Source organism: Marmota monax, unplaced genomic scaffold (genome assembly GCF_021218885.2).
Source record: "Marmota monax isolate L192 unplaced genomic scaffold, Marmota_monax_Labrador192_F-V1.1 WCK01_AAM20220418_F8-fsc00066, whole genome shotgun sequence".
Classification (NCBI taxonomy): domain Eukaryota; kingdom Metazoa; phylum Chordata; class Mammalia; order Rodentia; family Sciuridae; genus Marmota; species Marmota monax.
This window is the reverse complement of record NW_026692805.1, coordinates 8,085,857-8,108,356: the sequence shown is the minus strand read 5'-3', so window position 1 is coordinate 8,108,356 and position 22,500 is coordinate 8,085,857. Positions and strand designations below refer to the sequence as shown.

General features: G+C 34.3%; 1 protein-coding gene across 25 annotated transcripts in view; it reads right to left on the bottom strand.

The window, feature by feature from the left end:
* The window catches only part of Crem (cAMP responsive element modulator), a 77,581-nt gene that overhangs the window by 31,195 nt on the left and 23,886 nt on the right, over positions 1 to 22,500 (bottom strand). For 13 of the 25 annotated variants that reach the window (XM_058580598.1, XM_058580592.1, XM_058580594.1 and 10 more), the window contains 3 exons: positions 6,362 to 6,508; positions 3,394 to 3,491; positions 2,895 to 3,037 (listed from right to left, as the gene is read on the bottom strand). The exons of 1 other annotated variant lie outside the window; for it this stretch is intronic. In XM_058580598.1, the coding sequence (XP_058436581.1) occupies positions 2,895 to 3,037; positions 3,394 to 3,491; positions 6,362 to 6,508 (388 nt within the window). Of the gene's footprint in view, positions 1 to 2,894; positions 3,038 to 3,393; positions 3,492 to 6,361; positions 6,509 to 14,495; positions 14,607 to 22,500 lie in introns of all 25 variants that reach the window. 11 more of the 25 variants (XM_058580600.1, XM_058580602.1, XM_058580606.1 and 8 more) reach the window with 3 other exon arrangements.

Below are 22,500 nucleotides of genomic sequence, written 5' to 3'. Positions count from 1 at the left end.
GGCTTGGGAGGCTAAGGTAGGAGGATTATGAGTTCAAAGCCAGCCTCAGCAACTTAACAAGGCCCTAAGCAACTGAGACCCTGTATATAAACAAAATACAAAAAAGGTCTGGGGAGCTGAGGAGGCAGGGGGTTGTGGCTCAGTGGTAGAGCGCTTGCCTAGCATGTATGAGGAACTGGGTTTGATTCTCAGCACCACATATAAATAAAAAATAAATAAAGGTCCAATAACAACTCAAAAAATATTTTTAAAAAAGGGGGCTGGGGATATGACTCAGAAGTTAAGTGCTTCTGGGTTCAATCCCTGGTACCAAAAAAACAAATAAATAATAAAAGGTTATGAAAGAGTCTCCAAAACACTCACAGAAAAATATTAAGAAATTCTAATAAAATAAAGTCCTCTATTCCAAAATCCCAAGGATGCTAGTAACTGTTTCTATTTCTAGATCTTTAGATACAATATTAAGGCATTAATATCTGTTTTTTCTAGTAAGAAATAAGATTAATTAAAATGGATCTTGTGTGCATATAAATATATATTATTCTCTAAAGTCCATAAATGACTTTAAAAAAGTATAAATGTTAGTATTTACTTCTCAAATCAGTTATCTACATATACAAGTGTCACTAAATGTCCCCAAAAGTGTATTAAAGTTTAATTTTGATATTGCTTTGTGTGGTAATTTTATCTACAGAGCAGACATAAAGAACAACCACCATTTCTCATTAAAATAATCATCAGGATTATACTGTATAGGTCTAAATTAAAACAGTTGACAGAGTCCATGACATCTTACTAGGCAAACAGATAAATGTCTAATTTCTAAACATGCAGTTTTCTAGTTCTCAACCATAGCTACTGACTACACCTCCCCCTATTGTATATATACACAGTGAGTTTTAATGCTGAGTTCTCTGCTATGAGACAGCACCAAAAGCACAAGGAATAAGGTATAGGAACTGGCTGGAGGGAAAAGCCTAATGAACATAAATGAGAGTCCAACACAGCAAACCTATATTTCAATAGTTGCATGTCTTTTCCCAACTACATTTACCTTTTATCACCTTCTGTCTTCACATTGACCCCAGAATTTAGCAATTTACATTGCTCTCACTTCAGACTGAAACTTGAGATGCAAAAAATAATAATTTTAGCTCTGATCACTGTGATATCAAATGGCAGAAAGGGGATGCCTTTCTATATCATCTCTAGCTTCAGCATCGTCTCAATTCCATATGTTTTCACTATTTCAAACTTTCACCCAATAATCTAGGCAAATTAACCTCTAACACTCCCCTGTTACCTTATAAACAGATCACTGCTTCTTTGAGAATTACTAAGCGGTGTTAAGATATGCCAAAGAAATGTCAAAATAAAAGCCTCTCCGATCATCCCCAAAACTTTAAAAAGTCTTACCATTACTTCTGCAGTAATTCCAATCTTTTTCTTTTCATGACACAAACAAAAAATGTTAACTTGTGTATAGCCCTCCAGGGTAAATGGATAAAGCTGCTCAAGGCCAGGCTACCCAGTGAGGATACTACTCCAGCAGGTCCCAGGACTGCTCCACCCCTCTGGGAAATGAGGGATAGAAGTTCTACACTTTTGGAGCCTGGTGCCAAATTCCAGAGACATACCAGGTGGCAACTCTGATGAACAGTGCTAAAACTCCCACCACATATACCCAGTGGGCCAGATGAGAAAAGCATATAAGTGAGAAGTAATAAAAGAGAAACAATAGTGAAAACCTCAAAGTCTAATTCTTGCAGGCAGTGGGGGGTTTTCTTCTCTTAACACTGATTTTGGACATTTTGAACATGTCCACTCATTAGGGGCCATAGATAAATGACACCTAATACTGACAGGTAGCTGATAGAAGATGCCCAAAATCACCAAAGGAAAATTAATTTAACAATTTTATACTGCAAATCCATCACAAAAGAAAGTTCTAAAAAAAAATTAAAAATTAATGACTACATATGAAAGAATATAATTTATTTTAATAGACTTAAAATTTTTCTAGAGATTGTTACTTTTAAAGGGGAAAACAGAGAATATATCTACAATCTTAACACCTTATTTGGACAAACACGATTTAATATCACATCGTTTTCAATACTGACGTTGCTTACCCCACACCCCGTCCCATCCTTTCCCCTTTCTTTTTCTTTGCCTTCTCTTTTTAAAAATTATTTTTCTGTATCTATCATTCTTCTTTTGAGGGGAAAGAAAAAACCTAGTATTTTAATTAGAGCAAAAATCATAGAATTAACAATCCATTAAAATGCACAAGACTAAATGTGAATGTATCTGTTTATTTAGAGCTATTGGTGTGTAAAATCTCAAATAAAATAATCTATCCATTTGCTATAGTTTTAAAATTAAATAATTTTTTCTCTTTTGGGAAAAACTGAAACACAATTAACAGTAGAGAGTATCGAAAACAGAATTACATTAAAACATAATTTAGAAAACATAGGGACCTCTTTTAGATTAGTAAGTATAATATGTTGTTGGTAACAAAAGCCAACAAAAGAATAAAATACAAACATTTGTATCTTACATTTGCATTCATTATAAAGACCAAAAAAAGCAATAACTTTCAAACTTTTACTTAAGGTGAATAAAACATAAATAGAAAACTCTCCTTTTATTTTTAACCCCAATTTTTCTATATTCAGCAATAAAATTTTTACTTTTCAAAAGTATATGACAGCTGTCAATACAAATCTCTCACTTCTTTAACATGTACTTTTCATTCTAAGATATACAGTTCAGGTATTAATGATGCATTTTAAAATGAAACAATTTAATACCAAAACCAGAATTGCTTCAATAAAACTAGAGAAGACTTAAAGCTAGCACTGTATCATATTTAATCGCAGCATACATACTGTATTGCCCCGTGCTAGTCTGATATATGCTAGTCGGTACTGCCATGGTAGCGATGTTAGGTGGCGTTCCTTCTTCCTCTGATTTTTCTTCTTCAATTTTGGGAACACCAGGCACATCAGAGGAAAGTTCATTCAGTATTTTTCTAAAATACAATTTAACAACATAACTAATTAAGATACATGAATGAGACTTAAAAGAATTGCTTTGATCTATAATTTTTCTTCACAGTAGCACATGCCTGTAATCCCAGCTGAGGTTGAGGCAAGAGAATCAGAAGTTCAAAGCCAGCCTCAGGAACTTAGTGAGGGCCTAAGCAACTCAGTGAAACCCTGTCTTTAAATAAAATACAAAAAAATGGATGGGGATGTAGCTTAGTGATTAAGTGCCACTGGGTTCAATCCCTGGAACAAAAAAATAAATAAATAAGAATAAAAATGTAATGTAATTTTTCTACCTTCTTGGACAAAGTATCATTCTAGTAGTTAACAGTTAACTCACCTATAAGAGGGTCTTCGTGAAAGGATTTCTCTACGTTTATGAGAATCAATTACACCTTCTGTTTCTGCAGACTCATCTGTCTCTGCAATTGTTGCTACCTATAACATAAGATTTTCTGAAATGCATCACAAAATATAAGATTTTCCTCGTTAAAAAAAATAAAATGGTAGTTAAGGGTCTTTGTGTACAACACTGAGCCAGGTGCTATGGAGCCCCCAAACACAGTGAACCTGAATTTAAAAAGCTCATGATCTGGTTCAAGAAAGGAAAAACAAACACAAACATTAAAGTTGTTGAAAAAAAAGTATGGAAAGAAATAGTATAGATAATAAATACTATGAAAATGCAACAGAAAGAGTTGTTCAAATGTCAAGTGAGACTTCACTGGGAAGAGCAAAACATAAGATACGCCAGAGTCAAGATCCTAACCCTGAAAGTGCCCTTATAATTCCAGGAAGGAGTAAGTAAGCCAGTGACAGAGGCAGGAAAAAAGCCCTCAATTTCACTGTTTTTTTTTTTTTTTTTTTTTCACTATTCCATAGCTGACTTGAGCTGGGTTTTCAAAATAGGTATTAGATAGGGCCAAAGGAGAAAAAACATTTAAATAAACAAGAGTATAAACCAGAATAAAGTTAGGATTTATATTACAAGGAGCAGGGTAGGGTTTAATGGAGTTAAGTCTTAAAAATAAAATAAGGGATTTCTCCTTAAAAAGAAGGATCAGAATTTTGAGCATGATTTCATTTTTCAAGTCATATAAGAATACAATAATTGGATTGATAAAGTCGGAAAACTAATGAATTGCTACAACATGTCTGCTGTCAATATATTTAGTCATTTAACTGTGAGGGACTCGAGTAGCTGAGTTTATAAAACTCACTTTACTTAATACTACAATTACTTGAGAATTTGATTTGGGAAAAATCAAGAGGTTACTAAAATATCCAGAATGCATGCAAGAATGTATCATTGCTAAAGCCCATAAATATGTGTGTATATTTGCCTACACATATAACCACACAACCTCTGGTAATGGACACTCCACAAATAAGGGGAGCTTATTGAAAAAAATATGTTGTTGCACTAGACAATCATAATATTACTACTAAAAATTTACCATTTTATACTGGGCTTTAATACATCTGTCATATAACCAATACCATAGCAACTCCCTTCTGTGAGGTAGGCTAGTATTTTACCCATTTTAGAAAGTTCAAGCAGGGAAATTATCTTTCCCAATGTCCAACATATAGAATTCTAAGATCCACCAGCACTTATTTCTACAAAGATAATTAAAACCATTAATTCAACAAAGATTTAAAAAGTCAAGTAATAAGACAATATTTTCTTCTAATACCAACCAAGTTAAAACTAAGTTAAAATATCTGCACCCAAATAAAAGTCATAATACAAAGAAGAGTGTGGAATGACTTTCTTCTTTTATTATTAGAGTCGGAAAGAATTAGAAATTTTTGGAATCAAGGGTCACCTCAGAAAATAAAAGACAATGATGAGAATTTTACTTTTGAACAACTAGTAATGATTCCTAGGGCTGAGGTTGTGGCTCAGTGGTAGAGTGCTTGCCTATTATGTGTGAGGCACTAGGTTTAATCCTCAGCACCACATTAAATAAGTAAATAAAATAAAGGTGTTCATCTACAACTAAAAAAAATTAAATTAAATTTAAAAAGAGCCAGGTGCAGTGGCGCATTCCTGCAATCCCAGTGGCTCGGGAGGCTGGGACAGGAGAATCATGAGTTCAAAGCCAGGCTCAGCAACAGCAAGGTGCTTAGCAGCTCAGTGAGACCCTGTCTCTAAATAAAATACAAAAAATTGGGCTCAGGATGTGGCTCAGTGGCTGAGTGCCCCTGAGTTCAATCCCTAGTACCAATAATAATAATAATAATGATAATAAAGAAATGATACCTATACTGAAAAGATAACCAAGCTTTCAAATCATGTGGATTTATCACATCAAATGTCATGCTATAAGCCTCATTCTTATTCTGTGATAGACCCTACTCAAATGTGCAGGTAAAGGATAAGACTAAGTACATGTATCTCAATTTTCCTCACAGATTTTTTTTCCATCAATTGGGCTCAAATAATTTGAAATTTAAAGGATACTAACAAACTGACTTAAGAAAAGAAATAAGTTTAGTAAATAAGAAAAGTATGCTTCTAAAATGCATAATTAATAATTCACATCTACAGATAAAAATGTTTTACCTTCAAGAAATGTTAAGGATTTGTAACAAATTTTGATAAATAGTACCATATATCTCTGGGTCACAACCACATTAACATGTACAAAAGCCAAGGTTTAATATGAATGAGGTACATGACATATAAGCATAATACTCAAGTGACAGTAATACCATATCACTTTCAGGCTGGAGTGCAGCTCAGTGGTAGAATGTGTGATTAGCATGCATTAGGCCCTGGGTTCAATCCCTAGCACCAAAATAAATAAATAACATCATTATCACTTTCTAAGGATTACATACACTGAATTTAAAAAATTCAATTTCTACCCACCTACCAATGTGAATATACACGAACACAGTATCAGTACTAAAATCTTTATATTACATGATCAGACATCTTTCCCAAAGAACACTCAAGATACTTTAAAGTACCACTAGAGAGCTTTATTAAATAAATCTGAGTATGAGCACAGAACAACTTGAAGAAGACATGAACTGCTTATCTAGCGATTACTAATTCTGCAAATTAAAAGCAGACAACAAAAACTTCAACTTTTAAGTCAAATCTATGCACTTAGCAAGGTACATGGCACAGCATATAAAAAAAAAGAAATCCCTTCAAACATCTAATTAAAAGATTTGAGTATAAAATCTTCATAGAGAAAAATGATGATAAATGAATTAGTAGTAAAAGAAAAACAAAAAAGTCTCAAGAAAGTCAATGAGAAATCAACGACAAATCATCTAGGAAGGAAGCTAACCTGAACAGTCTGTATTTGTGGTGAATGAATAACCGATGGTTGTGGTGTCTGAATTACTCCCTGGACATGTACAGTTTGGCCCGAAGGTAACTGCACTAGAGTTACAGCTGGGGAGCCTCTTCCAGTGCCTGATCCAGCTACAGAAACCTGCAAAAATGATCATCATTGAGGATTAAAGCTGAACCTTAATTTGCTATTGTCTATTTTTTAAGAAACACCACTCACTACTATGACTAACTTCTCTTTCTCCTGCTTCTAAGAAATGACAAATCAGCTGGGGTACTTACCATTAGGAGTTGGTCACTGTCCTGGAACTGTCATTCTCTGATGTGACAGATATTAAAGAACCCATGCTCCTCACTTTTGGTGCCCATGCTTCGATGGATAAGAATGTTCCAAGCACAAGGTTCTAAAGCAGTTAAACTACCTCACTACGCCCTCACGACTACTAACAGTGACATCTTTTTGAGGCTAAAGTATAAAGTACCCCAACTTAAGAGAAATCGAAGATAAAATGTCAATATGGTGAATTTTTACATACATATGTATAAGTTCTATAATAATTCTAATACTATTTTAGATGTAAGCTGATACCCTGTCTCTATTTTAATAATAAGCCACAGTAATTTTTATGTCCCTATTATCACATAAAAAAAAAGTCTAGACCAAAGAAATTTCAGGTCCTTTCAAGCCCTAGTATCTCTGATGGAGAGAAAGCTCCTGCCTCAGAGCTGGCGTGGCCTCCTGGCACTCCTCCTCTCCCCAGAGACAGAGCATCCAAAGAGAGGACCAGAACTTCACTTAGCTTTAAGCAGAGAACATGTAGTCATTAAGTTGCTCTTGTTTTCAACAGAGATCCCTACCAGCAAGACAAAATACCTCTACTCCTTTGAACTTGAAACCTGCTAAGTTTTTTAAGTAGTAAACAATTCTGTCCTATAGGCCAGTGTGATTTTAGAAATTTTGCTTCATTTCTCTAAGATTTACTATTTACTATGACTTACTCAAAACAGTCAAAGACCTTGGAAATGAAATAAGCCACTTATTTCTTTCTTTCTATTTTTTGTACTGGGGATTGAATCCACTTAGTCACATCCCCAGCCCTTTTTGTATTTTATTTTGAGACAGGGTCTCCCTGAGGCTGGCTTTGAACTTATGATCCTCCTACCTCAGCCTCCTGAGCTGCCGGGATTATAGGTATATGCCACCATGCCTAGAAAGCCACTTGTTTCTACCAAGAGTGGTAACAGAACCAAAAGATATTAGTTTTTGAAGGAAGCCTCTGTGTGTGATGTTACCTTTAAAGAATACCAATGATTTACAATCTGCTTTACTAGTGTTTCAAAAGGCTTTAAAAATTGGGTTTACAACAGTAAGATTTATTTATGTCATTCACCTAGAAAGCAAATTTCTCTGGCAGTGTAAAAGTTAAAAATCTTTTATCCATACAAGATAAGTATCTGTTGAGCATTATACTAGTCTCACTAAGGTAAAGCACAGAATTGAAAAAAGACCTAAGAAACAGTAGCACACCGAAAAGTATAGAACAAATTGCTTCTCTTTATGGACCATGAATGTTTTCAGAATACAGATTTGAAAGATCGGTGTGGACGTGAACAGTAAGTGAAGGCTTTGTGTGGAAGTCAGAGCTTGAGCCAGACCCTGATCTGAGCTAGGTAACAGTTGGACATACAGCAAAAAAATGACAGGGCAAGGGAGATTAATATGCAGGCCAAGAGCCAGTTTCAGCTTGCCTTGCCCTCTCATAGTCTACCTTAGACTTTAAGGGGGAGAAAAAAAAATCCCATATTGAACCAGCAGATTTAACAATTACAAATTAAAAAGAAAAAAAAAATGGTTATATTTTACAAGTGTTCTCGGCACAAAAGGCAACTTTGTATGAATTATAAAAAAGTACCCATCTCTGTGTTGACTAATTACCAAAGGTCTCCCTTTTCTCCAAACAACTAGTTCTCAAACCTTTTAATATCAGAACACTTTTACACTTAAAATTTGCTAGGAATTTTAAGGAACTTTTATTTATATGATTTATATCCAGGTTAAGTGTTGGTAAACACTTAATAACCACAGTTGGGCATGAGGGAACACACGTGTGATCCCAGATACTCAGGAGGCTGAGGCAGGAAGATCACCAAATTTGAGGCCAGCTTCGACAACTTAGCAAGACCCTGTCTCAAAATAAAATTAAAATGGGCTAGGGATGTAGCTCAGTTGTAAAGTGCTTGCTTGGCATGTGTGAGGCCCTGAGTCTGATCCCTAACACACACACACACACACACACACAAATTAATAACCAGATCTTGTGGAGGGGGAACCCTGCTTTGTGGCTTTTGCTGATTTCTATGATATAAACACTCATACTATGGAGCATTTGAAGCTACCAATGAAGATACTAGACACAAAATTGGAAAAAGATGTACACAACTGGCCTATGCAAGACATTACAAGCCTGCTTCAGCACTCCATTGGTTTTTGTTTTGGTGTGTTTGTTTGCCGTACTGGTGATTGGTAGGCAAGCACTCTACTTCCAAGTTACATTCTCAGCCCTTAACATATACTGTATTTTGGGACAGGGTCTTGCTAAATTGCCAGGCTAGCCTCAAATTTATAATCTTCCTGCTTCCAACTCCCTAGCAGCTGGGATTACAGAAATGCACCACCACACCAGGCTTCCTCTGATTTTATCCAAAGAAATATAATATCATAATAGAAATTACAGACTATTTTAAAAATATTTAGTAATTCATTTCCAAATAATAAGTCCCTTACATGCTAACATAATCACATTTTAAGAAAAACAATTACATTTTACAAAGCAAACAAAAGATATTTAATGACACTATTTTTACATTTTTACAAATACCCACCTTTTTGGTTTTTTTAATTTTTAGCTGGGCCCGATGACTCATGCCTGTAATCCCAGTGACTTGGGAGGCTGAGGCAGGAGGACCGAGAGATCAAACCCAGTCTCAGCAACTTAGCAAAGTCTAAGCAACTCAGCGAGACCCTGTCTCTAATAAAAAATATTAAAAAGGGCTGGGGATACGGCTTCATGCTTAAGCGCCCCCAAATTCAATCTCTAGTATCAAAACAATTTTTTTTTAGTTAAAGATGGACACAATACCTTAATATTGTTTATTTTTTTAAACTTTTTTTTTAAAGATAGATAGAGAATTTTTTAAATATTTTATTTTTTAGTTTCCAGCGGACACAACATCTTTGTTTGTATGTGGTGCTGAGGATCCAACCCGGGCGGCACGCATGCCAGGCGAGCACGCTACCGCTTGAACCACATCCCCAGCCCCTTGTTTATTTATTAATATTTATTTATTACTTGTAGTTGGATGCAATACCTTTATTTTATTTATTTTTATGTGGTGCTTAGGATTGAACCCAGGACTTCGCATGCACTAGGCGAGCGCTCCACCACTGAGCCACAAACCCAGCCCTTATTTATTTATTTTTACGTGATGCTGAAGATCAAACATAGTAGTGCCTCACAAATGCTAATCTAGTGCTCTACCTACACACTGAGCCCCAATCACAGCCCTACAAATTCCTTTAATGTCTAGTTAACGGAAGATACTAATATCTACTTTTGCCATGAATCTGTTACATGTTGTGTTAGTTGGTATGTAAAAAAAATCTAGGCCTGATATAGATAACATGATTTTAAAAGGGAATAGTATTAAAATAGCTTTTACTTGCTTTATTTATTGATTGATTGATTGATGCTGGGGAGGAGCTCAAGGCCCCAGTCACATTCTGCAAGTTTTCTACTATTGAGCCACATTCCCAACTCTTTTTCCCCCCTAGTCCTTTTTTAAATTTTATTTTGAGGTAGGTCTTAATTAAGTTATATATGACAGTAGAATGCATTTATGCACTTTGTTATATCATACATAGATGGGATATAATTTCTCATTTTTCAGAGCATACAAGTTGTAGAATCAAATTAGTCATGCAGTCACATATATACATAAGGTATAATGTCTGTTATGTTCTACTTTCCTTCATATTCCCACATCTCCATCCCCTCCCCTCCCTTCCCTCTACTTAATCTAAGGAACTCTATTCTTCACTAGTACCCCCCCCCCAACATTGTGAATTAAGCATCCACATATTAGAGGAAACAAAATTCAGCCTTTGTTTTTTTAGTGGGGGAATTGGCTTATTTCACCTAGCATGATATTCTCCAACTCCATCCATTTACTGGCAAATGCCATAATTTCATTCTTTAAAGCTGAATAATATTCTACTGAATATATATCATATGTTCTTTATCCATCTACTGAAGGACACATAGGTTGATTCCACAGTTTAGCTATTGTGAACTGAGCTGCTATAAATATTGGTGTGGCTGCATCACTGTGGTATGGTGATTTTAGGTCCTTTGGGTATAAACCGAGGAGTGGGATAGCTGGATCAAACGGTGGATCCATTCCAAGTTTTCTGAGGAATTGAGATATAGTCTTGCTAGGTTTCTTAAGCTGACCTTGAATTTGTGATCTTCCTGCTTCAGCCTCCTCCCAAGTTGCTAAGATTACAGGCATGTGTTACTGCACTCTTATAATAGCTTTCCCAGAAAACATAGATAATCTTTTTTGATAAACGTCAAAACTGGACAAGTGGAAGTTTTCAAAGTTTAGTTGCAATGTGCAATCTGAAACCCTATCAGTTACATCAAAACCCACTAGTCTGAGCTGGGGTTGTAGCTCAGTAAAAGAGCACTTGCCTAGCGTGTGAGGCACTGGGGTTGATTCTCAGCACCACATATAAATAAATAAAATAAAGGTCCAGTGACAACTAAAAAATATATTAAAAAAAATACTGTCTATCACTTACTTTGGATGGATCTTTTACCCATTCAAGATTTTGTTAACATCATGCACTAGTTATTCGGGAAACTTTGGCTTAAATTGTCCAAATGCTGACGTATTTTATGACACACTGTCAGAAATCAATTCACTAAAACAGCACAAACTTCATCAGAAAACTGCAAATACTGTCACAATGGCAGATGCAGGTTTTCCAAATTTTAAAATTTCTGCTTAAAACCCTGAATTTCATTATTGCCAATAAACACTTGTTGTCCTTAAAGTGACAAGCTCACTTCACTTGGTTTTTGAGAAAATACCTTCAAGTTTAAATAGCCATAATCTGGCTGTTAGTCATTTTTTTGAGGAAAAAAAAATTATGTACAAACAAAATCCAGCCAATTCGCCTTGCTATTCAAACAATAACACGTTTCCTCAACAACATCATTGTCTTCAGTATACAACAGAAGTGCTTTCTGTGAACATTCTACTTCAGGATATAGATATTAGAATAATATGTACTCAGGGTCAAGATTTAAGCAACTGACAATTTTTACTGCTTCAATGAGGATGTTCTTAACTGAAACTGGTTTTGTTTTAACTGCAAGCGAATGGCAGTTAAGAATACAATGATTGGGCTGGGGTTAGAGCTCAGTAGCAGAGCCCTGAGCCCTTGCCTAGCATGTGGGAGGCCCTGGGAATCAAAAGAAGTGGGGGAGGGAAAGAATATGATACTCATACAGGTCAGTGCCACTGATTTGATTGAAGCTAAGACCACTAGTTTACCCAATATTGTTTTTGTATCATTAGTGCAAATGTTGAAATATCTTAGTATTGTAAGAAAATAAATAAATAAAAGTGATGCCCTAGTAAACCTTCTGAAAGCATCTTCAGCATCTTACCCAAGGTTCTGTGCATCACACATTGAAAAGTGGTGCTCTATACTAACATATCCCCTATACCCTGACTTTCAGTTTAAAGAATAGAGTGGCAAAACAGGCTGAGATTTCAGCTCCAATGTAGCAGTTCAGTCAAAACACTCATGTCCAGTAAGCCTGATAGAAGCTCATGTCAGAGACTGGCAAGATATAAATTAAGCTTTCTAACTTATATAAAAAATGAAAGAAAAAAGCCAAAAAGATTTTTGTCCCCCAAAAAAGGCTTGATTGCCCAGCTACTATCATTTCAGAGGAGGGAGACAAACTTTACAATTAGATTTGTGGGCTAGCTCCCTAGATTATATGGTGCTCCTGTGTTCTTGTCCTTCGACCACCATGTGTATGTATGGGTCATCTGGAGGGAAGTAGGAAGGGTATGAATATTTGCTTTTCCTTTACTGGATTTTTTTTTTTTAATGGGGTCTCACTATTTTTCCAAGGCTGATCTTGAACTTCCTGACACAAGTGATCTTCCCATCTCAGCCTTTCAAGGTGCCTGGCTAGTGGTGGAAAATTGTAAGGCGTTACATTTCCCCAAGTCAAAAGATTTTCTCTGTAGAATTAAAGAGTTCTCAGAGATACTCTATCAGATATCAAGTGACTCTCAATGTTTTGCTTTGAAAAATACATATAGAGAGTAAAATATCTGAAAACAATGAACTTAAAATGGAAGGAGCGGAGGAACCCAAGATTACTATGAGTATGCCCCAAAGTGGACCTGTGGACTAGGGTGGCAGGTAGTGTAGTGCCCATATTAAATTTCTGTGGGGAAATGCTCTAGCTTCAAACAGATGAGATTATTTTGAAGAACTAAAAAAACAATTCAAGAACAACTCATAGACTTTTGTTAAATATAAATCTTGCTTTCAGTTACTTTAGCTGTCTTTAAGTACAGTTCTCATTACTTTATTAAATAATAGATCTATCAAAAATGGATTAATGTCAAAAAAACCTGCTGCAGAAAAGGATGTTCTCCTAACATAGATTATACTCCTAGAATTCTGGAAATAAGCAACATGGATTCCATAACTGCAAAGAAACTTCTGTTATGTCCAAATTCTGGACAGTGTAGAGGCTCATAAGACAACTTTCTTAAAACTGTTAAAATAAATTCTGAGAAACAGCACAAATAATATACCCTACACCTTAGAATTCAGGTGTATCCTTTTAAAAAAGGAAACTGTCATTCTATATTCTCACTGACTTCACCAAAACTGAGGAAGCAATAAGTATTAAGGCTATAACTGTATTGAGTTTACAGGCTAAACATCATTATTAGTCATTAAAAAATTAATATGGCTCCCTGCCCTCAACATCCGAGCATTATTATTATTTATTTACTGATTTCATGGGTTAATCTGCCCTCAAAGTATAAATAGCACAGAAGTAATAAGAGTGATGATTCAAGAACATATATGCATGATGCCCCCAAAGCCAAACAAAAGGTAAGTAAAGAAGCATCATTTTGCTTTGGGTAAGATGACAGATGCAGTTAGGCAGGTAAGGATTAAAGCAAGGTAGGACAATCAGGTTAAAATGTTTACTAGGCAAGGAGAATTAAGGGAATGACTATTGGCTTAGAGCTCAGAAAAGAAATAATGATTTGAAAAACAAAAGAAAGAACTGAATAATACTGACAAACAGCAATCTATAAGGAATACGATAATTTATTTGCAATGTACAAATAGGATTCTCAAAAAGCTCTGGAAACAGAAAGGAGTTAGTTAAGTCTTTCCTAAAAACACTACTTTTATAGGAAGACAAAAAAACATTCAGTTGAACTAACACATATTAACCACAGGTAGAAATGGAGAACTCGCTCTGACATCAAACATTCATCCTAAGACTTTTTTATAAGTAAAAATTTCAATGGAATACACCGTATTTTTGAATTAACTCATTCTTATTTATTCAACAATATTTCCTGGGAGCCTGCTGTGTGTTTAGACAGTGGGGATTCAGCAGTGAACCAGAAAAGGCCCTGCCAGATTAGGAGAAAAAAAAGGATGAAGAAACAAATGCATAATTTTGGGTGCTGCTCAATTCTTTAGAGAAAAATAAAGCAGGGTAAGGGATTGGAGAGTGACAAGGTAGGGGGAGTGTGAAAAGGGGATATTTGTGTGGAAAGTTTAATGTCTCAGAAGAGTAGACATCTGCACAAAAAGCATAAAGAGAAATCTGAAGAGAAGGAGAAAGTGACAGTAAGATCTAGAAGTGTAATCATCACATTTCAATAACCAAGTAGGCAAGTGCTAAGACAATTTAAAAAACATTCAAAGAACATATTTTATAACTTTATACCTCTTTTTATGAGGCTTTAAAACTATGAACAATGAATTCAGAGTAGATAATATTTACCTTTTTTTCCAGATCCCCTGAAGAATAATCTTCTTCTATAGGATGCCTGAAACATAGATTATGCTGATGCCACCACATCCACTGAAAATCCCACTACAGACAGTAGTTAATCTGAAGAAATAGGTTAAGGTGATGCCTTACTTGGCTTTGCAATTTAAAAAATCCTAATAATGACGCTTAAAACTGGGAAAACCTCACAATGTTGTAACACAGCATTTGATTAGCACCTAGTAGACTAGCTCCAATCTGTAGCTAGGTTCCCTCACGATGGGGTTTATGATGTCACAGTACAGCTGTGAATGTCACAGAGCTACTGGGCCTACATTCAAGACAGTTAATAAAGGACTAAAAAGATGTGAATTGACAATATAGCAGACTACTCTATCAACTCTGCTGCAAGCAAAATCAAATCTCCAGATCAACTAGTTTAATGTCAAGGACTATAATGAAAATCCATTAACAATCTAAGCAAAATATTGAAAGCTACCTTGATTTCTGTGTATTAAAACAGAATTCAACTATCTTTTTCTTCTTTGAAAAAAAAATAGTGTTTAAAAAATCTCAAATATGTTAAGGTTGAAACAGGAAAACAAAACTAATATTAATTGAATACTTAATGAAGATGCAAAACACCTTGCTTTCTAAAACACTAATATTTACTTGGGCCAAATGAAGACAAATACAAACTGGAAATCCAAAACACAGAGTTAGTCCTCATTTCAGCATGTTAAGTGATTTCCTTCCCATTTAGCATTTTTTGGGGGCAGAGTTGTTTAGGTTTTTTTTTTTTTTTTTTTTTTTGATAGTGTGGCTAATAAACTACAAAATCAATGGAGTTAAATTTTACTTAGTTTTACCTTGAGTATATCAACCGAAAATTTCTGTTAATAAACTAGTCATGTATAAGACTAATATTTTATGTCTACTATCTGTAATAATTCTAAAGAAATATTGCCTTAAATTTTTTTTAAATATTTTTTTTAGTTGTACATGGACACAATACCTTTATTTATTTGGTGATGAGGATCAAACCCAGTGCCTCACACATGCTAGGCAAGTGCTGTACTACTGAGCTACAAACCCAGCCCCTCAAACTTTTTTTTGCATGTATACCTAAGGCTTAAATAAATATTATCTGAAACCTATAATCTGAATAAAATGGGGAAGGTGGTCACTGTTTCTGGTATTGTAAATATAAATGGACAAATTTTATGTCTCTAAAAAATTTACTTTTTGAAAGCAAAGCAAATATCATAATCAAGCTAGTCTTAATTATACATATATAGTTTAAAGATTCTATTTTGATAATGTTCTTAGCGTGTGTGTATGTATATGTGTGTGTATATATATATATATATATATATATATATTTTTTTTTTTTTTTTTTTTCCCTCTAGCCAATCCTTATAGTATCCTGAATTTTCTATTTACAGTATTTGGAACATCACTTTATATTCTAACTACTATGAGACATTTAATGTACATCATTCATATAGATGTATATATGTATTATGTGTGTGGGTGTGTATGTGTGTGTGTGGGTGTGTGTATATATATATATTTTCTGGGGGGGGGGGGTTACCAGAAATTGAATTCAGGGGCACTAGACCACTGAGCCACATCCCTAGCCTTATTTTGTATTTTATTTAGAGACAGTGTTTCACTGAGTTGCTTAGTGCCTTGCTAAACTGCTGAAGCTGGCTTTGAACTCATGATCTTTCTGTCTCAGCCTCCCGAGCCACTGGGATTATAGGCGTGCACAACCACACCCGGCTACATCACATATTTTTAAAAGTATTTTGAAAATGCATATGGTCTGATACAATTCAAAAATCTTTCAACTCTAGAACTTTTATTTTTAAAATTTATTTATATTATTTTTTGGGGGGCAGTGCTAAGGATTAAATACAGGGCCTTGGGCATGCTAGACAAGCATTCTACAACTGAGCCAGCCGTTCAGAATTTTTATTTCATCAGGTACTAGGGAATTGAGCCCAAAGGCCCTTCACCACTGAGCTAACTCCCCACACCCTTTTATCTTTTGAGACAGGGTCTTCCTAAATTGCTCAGGCTGCCCTGAAAATTGTGATTCTTCTGCCTCAGCCTCCTGAGTAGCTGGGATTACAGGCATGCACCAATCATGCCTGGCCACCTAGAACCTTTAAAAGCCAATCTTGTATTTGATTTCATTAAGACTGAAACTAATCATAATTTACTAGCCAAATATATTACAGAATAATAAATGTACATAGAAAAGTAGGTTATAGTGTGATCCTGAGCCCAAAACAGCTATTATACTGAAAACATCTTTATAAGACCAAACAATGAATGTTAAAATTGTTCTTAATAACAGATAATTTCTAATAATGTATGGAAATGTGCATACCCAAAGCCAGAAATCACATAATAAATGCCTAAAACCCACTTGTCCAAAGTTTCAATCTTTATTTCTGACCTAAATCAACTATTTATAGCAATGTATATTAAAGAGTCAAAATGAAATTAATTTGTGTTATTCTACTGCATTTCTTCTATCACTTGGTATAACTTGAAAACACTGATTTGGCAAAAAAAAAAAAAAAAGAAAAGAAAGAAAACCCTTAAAATAGTGATAATAAAATATGACATATCCATACAGTGGAATATTGTATTCAAACTATAAAAGGAAGAAAAATCTCGTCACATGCTACATGGGTGAACATTGAGAAAATTATGTTAAGTAAACCAGTAACAAAAAGAAAAATACTATGGTTCAGGTATAGGAGGAAGCTAGTCAAATTCATAGAAGTATAAAGTAGAATGGGCTTACAAGGGACTAGGGGAAAGTAAAAAGGTAAAAAACTGTGTGATAGGTACAGAGTTTCACATTTACAAGATGAAAAACTTCAGTATGCTTAAAAATGGTTAAGACTGTAAACTTTGCTGTTTTTTTTTAAACCAGAATTTAAAAAAAAATAGTAATAAATGGTTTCTAATTTAGTGGGTATAACAGCTTCTTGCCAGGGAAACTTTTAAATTCATTTTGTTAAACAACAATGAGAATGATTTCCTTATCTTTGTATATACATGTGTGTGTGTAGCCAAGGATCAAACCCAGGGCCTCATACACTTCAGGCAAATGCTCTACCACTGAGTCACATTTCCCAGTCCTCTCCTCATCTTATAAAGTATAATTCTAAAGCTATGGACACTCACATACTCCTGGTCCCAGAACAGACAGAATGGCTACTGATGTCAGGAATTATAAGGAAATGATTATTAATACATCAAAATTAACAAAATTTTAACTTTCTATGTTCTTTACATACTCAAGGTTTGATGCTAAATTGGGATTGAAATATGAAAATAACTACTTTGCCACTGAATAATGGAGTAAACATGTACAGTATATAATATCTAAATGTATATCTTATACATACTATACAGTAATTGTCACATATACATGTATTATTATATATGATATACAAATATAATTACACAATACTATATATTCTAGTTTATGTTATATAGAGAGTAACTATATATAAAGAGTATACATTTATTATTACTAATTGCTAACGATAGATTTTTCTAGGTGATGCTCTCTAAAATTGGTTCAACTAAGGACATAAATATTGTAGGTAATAAATGGTGGAAAGGGTAATGAAATCTAAAGCCAAACTGGCTGTGTTTAACACACTTAGAATAGTGCTTGGCACAAAGTTGAGTCTTCAATAAACACTCATTTTTGTTATTTTTATTATTGTTACATTTCATTTTCTAGAAAGTGGAGCTTAAATAATATAATATTAAACCCATTGATTTGGAAGGATTAACATTCTTTTAAAAAACTTACCCAAAATGGAGAAAAATCAAAGATACATATGAAAATCAAAATCTGAACAAATTTAGCAAGATTCTCAAAAAATAAAAAGGGGGAGTATGTAGCTCTGTGGTAGAGCACCTCTGGGTTCAGTCCCTAGTACTGAAAAACACATTTTAAAAAGTCAGTGTTTTTAAATTAAAAAAAAAAATTTATAGTTGGACACAATACATTCATTCATTCATTCATTCATTTATTGTATGTGATGCTAAGGATCGAATCCAGTTGCCTTGCATGTGCTAGGCGAGCACTCTACCACTGAGCCACGACCCCAGCCCTAAATATTTTTACATAAAGAAAAAGAGGATCAAATAATTGTCTTAATACTTAAAACTATGCATAAAAAATAAGAATATTATATTTGTGTATTACAGTACTAAAAGTACTTCACACATCAATACTTCTTAATAACTAACTGAACTCAAGCTGAGTACAGATGTATAAATTAGGGCTCCTTTTCCTTTAGAAAAGATACAGTGAGAAAGCACTAAAGACAAAAGACTGGGAAACCAACTTAAACTGGCAGTACTACCATGGTGTGTAAGCATATCTGCTGAGGATCAAACCCAGGGTCTCACACATGTGAGACTAGTGTTCTACCACTAAGCCACAACCCCAGCCCCACACCTGATATTTTTCAAAACAGTCTTTTATGAGCTAAGTGTTCAGTGGTAGAGCACTTGCCCAGCATTCATGAGGTCTTGGGTTTTATACCCAGCACTACAATAAAACAAAACAAAACCCAGTGTTTTTTGTTTTTTTTTTTTTTTTAATCTGCCAAAATAGAGGTCTACTTCTAAACAGAAGATACCTGTTTAAAGCAAGTGCTTTTCTTGAACTATTTATTTGCATCACCTTCATGCAATACTGCTACCTAACACACTCAAACCATAATCAGGTTTTCTCTTTCATGCCTGTTTGGGAAGACACTAGAATTTGATCTCTTATGGCTAAGAAAATTCACATTTCTGAAGAGCACAATGAAGATGTCACCATAATTACTCAATGAAGTAAAAATTTCCCAAAGCCTCTGTATTTTCCAAATGTAATTCCTTTAACAGGTTGGGATTTATAAACTTAAAATAACAAAGAATAAAACAAGGCAAAGCAATAAACTCTGAATGAAAAGAAGACACTACAAAAATTAATGTTTCTTTTTTCAAATTTCACATCTAGCCTATTATTTTTATTGCTTTTTTTTTTAGTTGTAGATGAATTGCATTCCTTTATATATTTGTTTACTTTTATGTGGTGCTAAGGATCAAACCCAGTGCCTCACACATGCTAGGCAAGCACTCTGCCACTGAGCTACAGCCCCCGCCCCGTTGTTGTTATTTTTATATTGTGGCAAAAAACATGCAACATAAAATTGACCATTTGACATACAGATAAGTAGTGTCACATATTTACATTATTGTAAAACAGATCTCCAGAACTTTTTGGTCTTGCACGTTTGAAACTCCAGATCCATTAAATAACAACTCTTCCCCCATTCCAGCCTATTTTTTAATTTTTGTTTAACTTTTTGGGGTAGTACTAAAGAAAGAACCCAGGGCACTCTATCACTGAGATACACTCACAGCCCTTTTTACTTTTTATTTTGAGACAGGGTCTCAAGTTGCCCTGTCTGGTGTTGAACTTATGATATTCCTGCAGTTTCCAGAGTTGCCGGGATCACAGTGGTGTGCCATTGTTTCCAGCCTGGCCTACTCTTTTACCAAAGAAAATCATAATGAAAAAGATAAAAAGTATAACTGTGTTATACTCCTTACTTTATTTTTCCATTACTGCTAGTGACAAACTACCCATTATTAAAACTAAAAAAAGGAAATTTGAAAACTAAAGAGTACCCAAGTCTCAAAAAAAATTACAAGACAGAAAAATCTTGCATGTATTTGTCCTAATTGTAAGTACAAAAATAACCTTTTCCTGAAATTTGACTTTGATTACCTTTGTACCTCCTGAAACATTAAATTTATTCAAGGCAAAGTACTATCATCTTTAATATACTGATCGAGATGAAAACCAGAGTATATTCAAAAGCCATAAAGAAAATTTTAAGAAAATCTATTAAAGACTTTTTTTTCTTTCTTTCTTTTTTTCTTTTTTTTTTGGTACAGGGGATTGAACCCAGGGATGCTTAACCACTGATCCACATCCCCAACCCTTTTATGTTTTTATTTGGAGACAAGGTCTCACTACGTTGCTGAGGCTGACTTTGAACTTGAGATCCTACCGAGTTGCTAGGATTACAGGCATACTCTACCATACCCAGCTTCTATTAAGTATTATGTACAAACTTATCATGCATCAATACAGATGTTTAACAAATTATTGTTCAAGTTGAAAAAAATCTTCATTAATTTTAACATTTATGACCTTGTTCTCATGGTCTTCAAACCTTGAAATTATTTTTGATTTATCATTCTTGAATTATCTTCAAAAATGAGTTACTTTTTCAATAGGTTGACTGAAGAACCACATATAATATAGATTTATCACTTATTAAAAAACCACTCTTAGGTTTTCTTCCAATTTGTGTTTTATTTTTATAGACAAAATTCTAAGTGAATATAAATATTAAAATATAAAATAAGGATAATTAAAAAGAGTCAGGGGAAGAAACATAATTTTAAAAGCATATAAAAAATTAAAATAGGACTAGGGATATAGTGCAGTGGTTCAGCACTTGCCTAATATGCACAAGCCTTGCATTCCATCCCTAACACTGAAGAAGAAAAAAAGAAAGAAAGAAAGAAAAAGCAACAGTAGGAAAATAAGCAGTAAAACACAAATTTTTTTTTTTTTCAATTCTTAAGAGGAACAGTTTTCTCCTTTAGTAAGAGATCCTCAGCTAAGGGAATTACCACACTGAAATTTAAAAAAAAAAAACAGATTCAATTAAACACTGAGCTCAAGCTAGCTCTACGTAGTTGAAAGCAAATAAATCAACCTAAAATGATACTACTTTCATATACAAATATGATGCTGCTGACCCATCATTAATGGCAAATGGCAAATGGCAAATGTTGCTTGAAATTCTATTATTGTTATTATTACTTTGTTTTGTTTATTGAGAACTATATACATTCTTCTGGTCTTGATTAGAACCAAGAAGATTGGTTTTTGATTCAGATGGCCAAAATAATGAGAAATGCCATTCCAATTTTCAATGAAACTGAAAAAGAAAAATTACAATTTATACATTAAAATATAATATTTCCAAGTATCCCTTGTTAAGTTGTTCCTACTTCAATCCCTCACTATATGCCAGGCCTGCTTTATTCTGAAGTGCCTCTTTACACACGGTGCACACTGAGAACAGAGGTGATAAGAAAGGAGATTAGCAAAGCATAATCAGTGAACAACATTCCCTGGTCCCTTTCTCTGCCTCCCAAGCATCTCCTTGTTTCAAAAAATATATACAGGTACTCAAATGGGTTAAATTTTGTATTAGAATTAATTCTTTCCAGCAACAGGCTGATCTTAATGATTTCCAGAATTTCCTTCCAGTTCTCACTCCTGTGATTCTGTTTATCTTTCCCTTCTTCTTTGTTACAACTTTGAGAATTGGTCATTTACTAAGAAAAGTTATTTAGCTTTCACAGTCTAGGTATCATACTCAGGCCTAAAGACTTCATGAGCAGCTACAAGGAACCATACTGCAGAAAGCCAGTTTTAAAGCACATCCCTTCCAAGGGTTTCATCTGGATTACCTCACACATCTAGATCTTCATGGCAACATGATGGATTCCCAAGGAAACAAGGAAAGTTCAAGGTGGCATCACTGTTACTTTCAGAGTGAGTCATAAATATAAGAGAGAAATGGGGAAATATGAATATAGACTGCACACTAACCAAAGGAATAATACTTGATTTTATGAGGTATGACAGTGACATTTCGTTTTATAAAAAAATGTCCATTTTGTTTTGAGTTGCATACACAGAAGTAGGAGCAAAAAGCCATAATGTCTGAGATCTGCAGAGCTGCTCAAAAATACTTCAATGAAAAGAAAAAAAAAAAAGGAAAACAGATGAGGCAAGTGCTACAAAATCTTGATAATTAGTGTGTGTGCGCGTGCGTGCACGTGTGTATATGGAGAAATAATTATTCTATTCTTGTATATGCTTGAAATCTTTCAC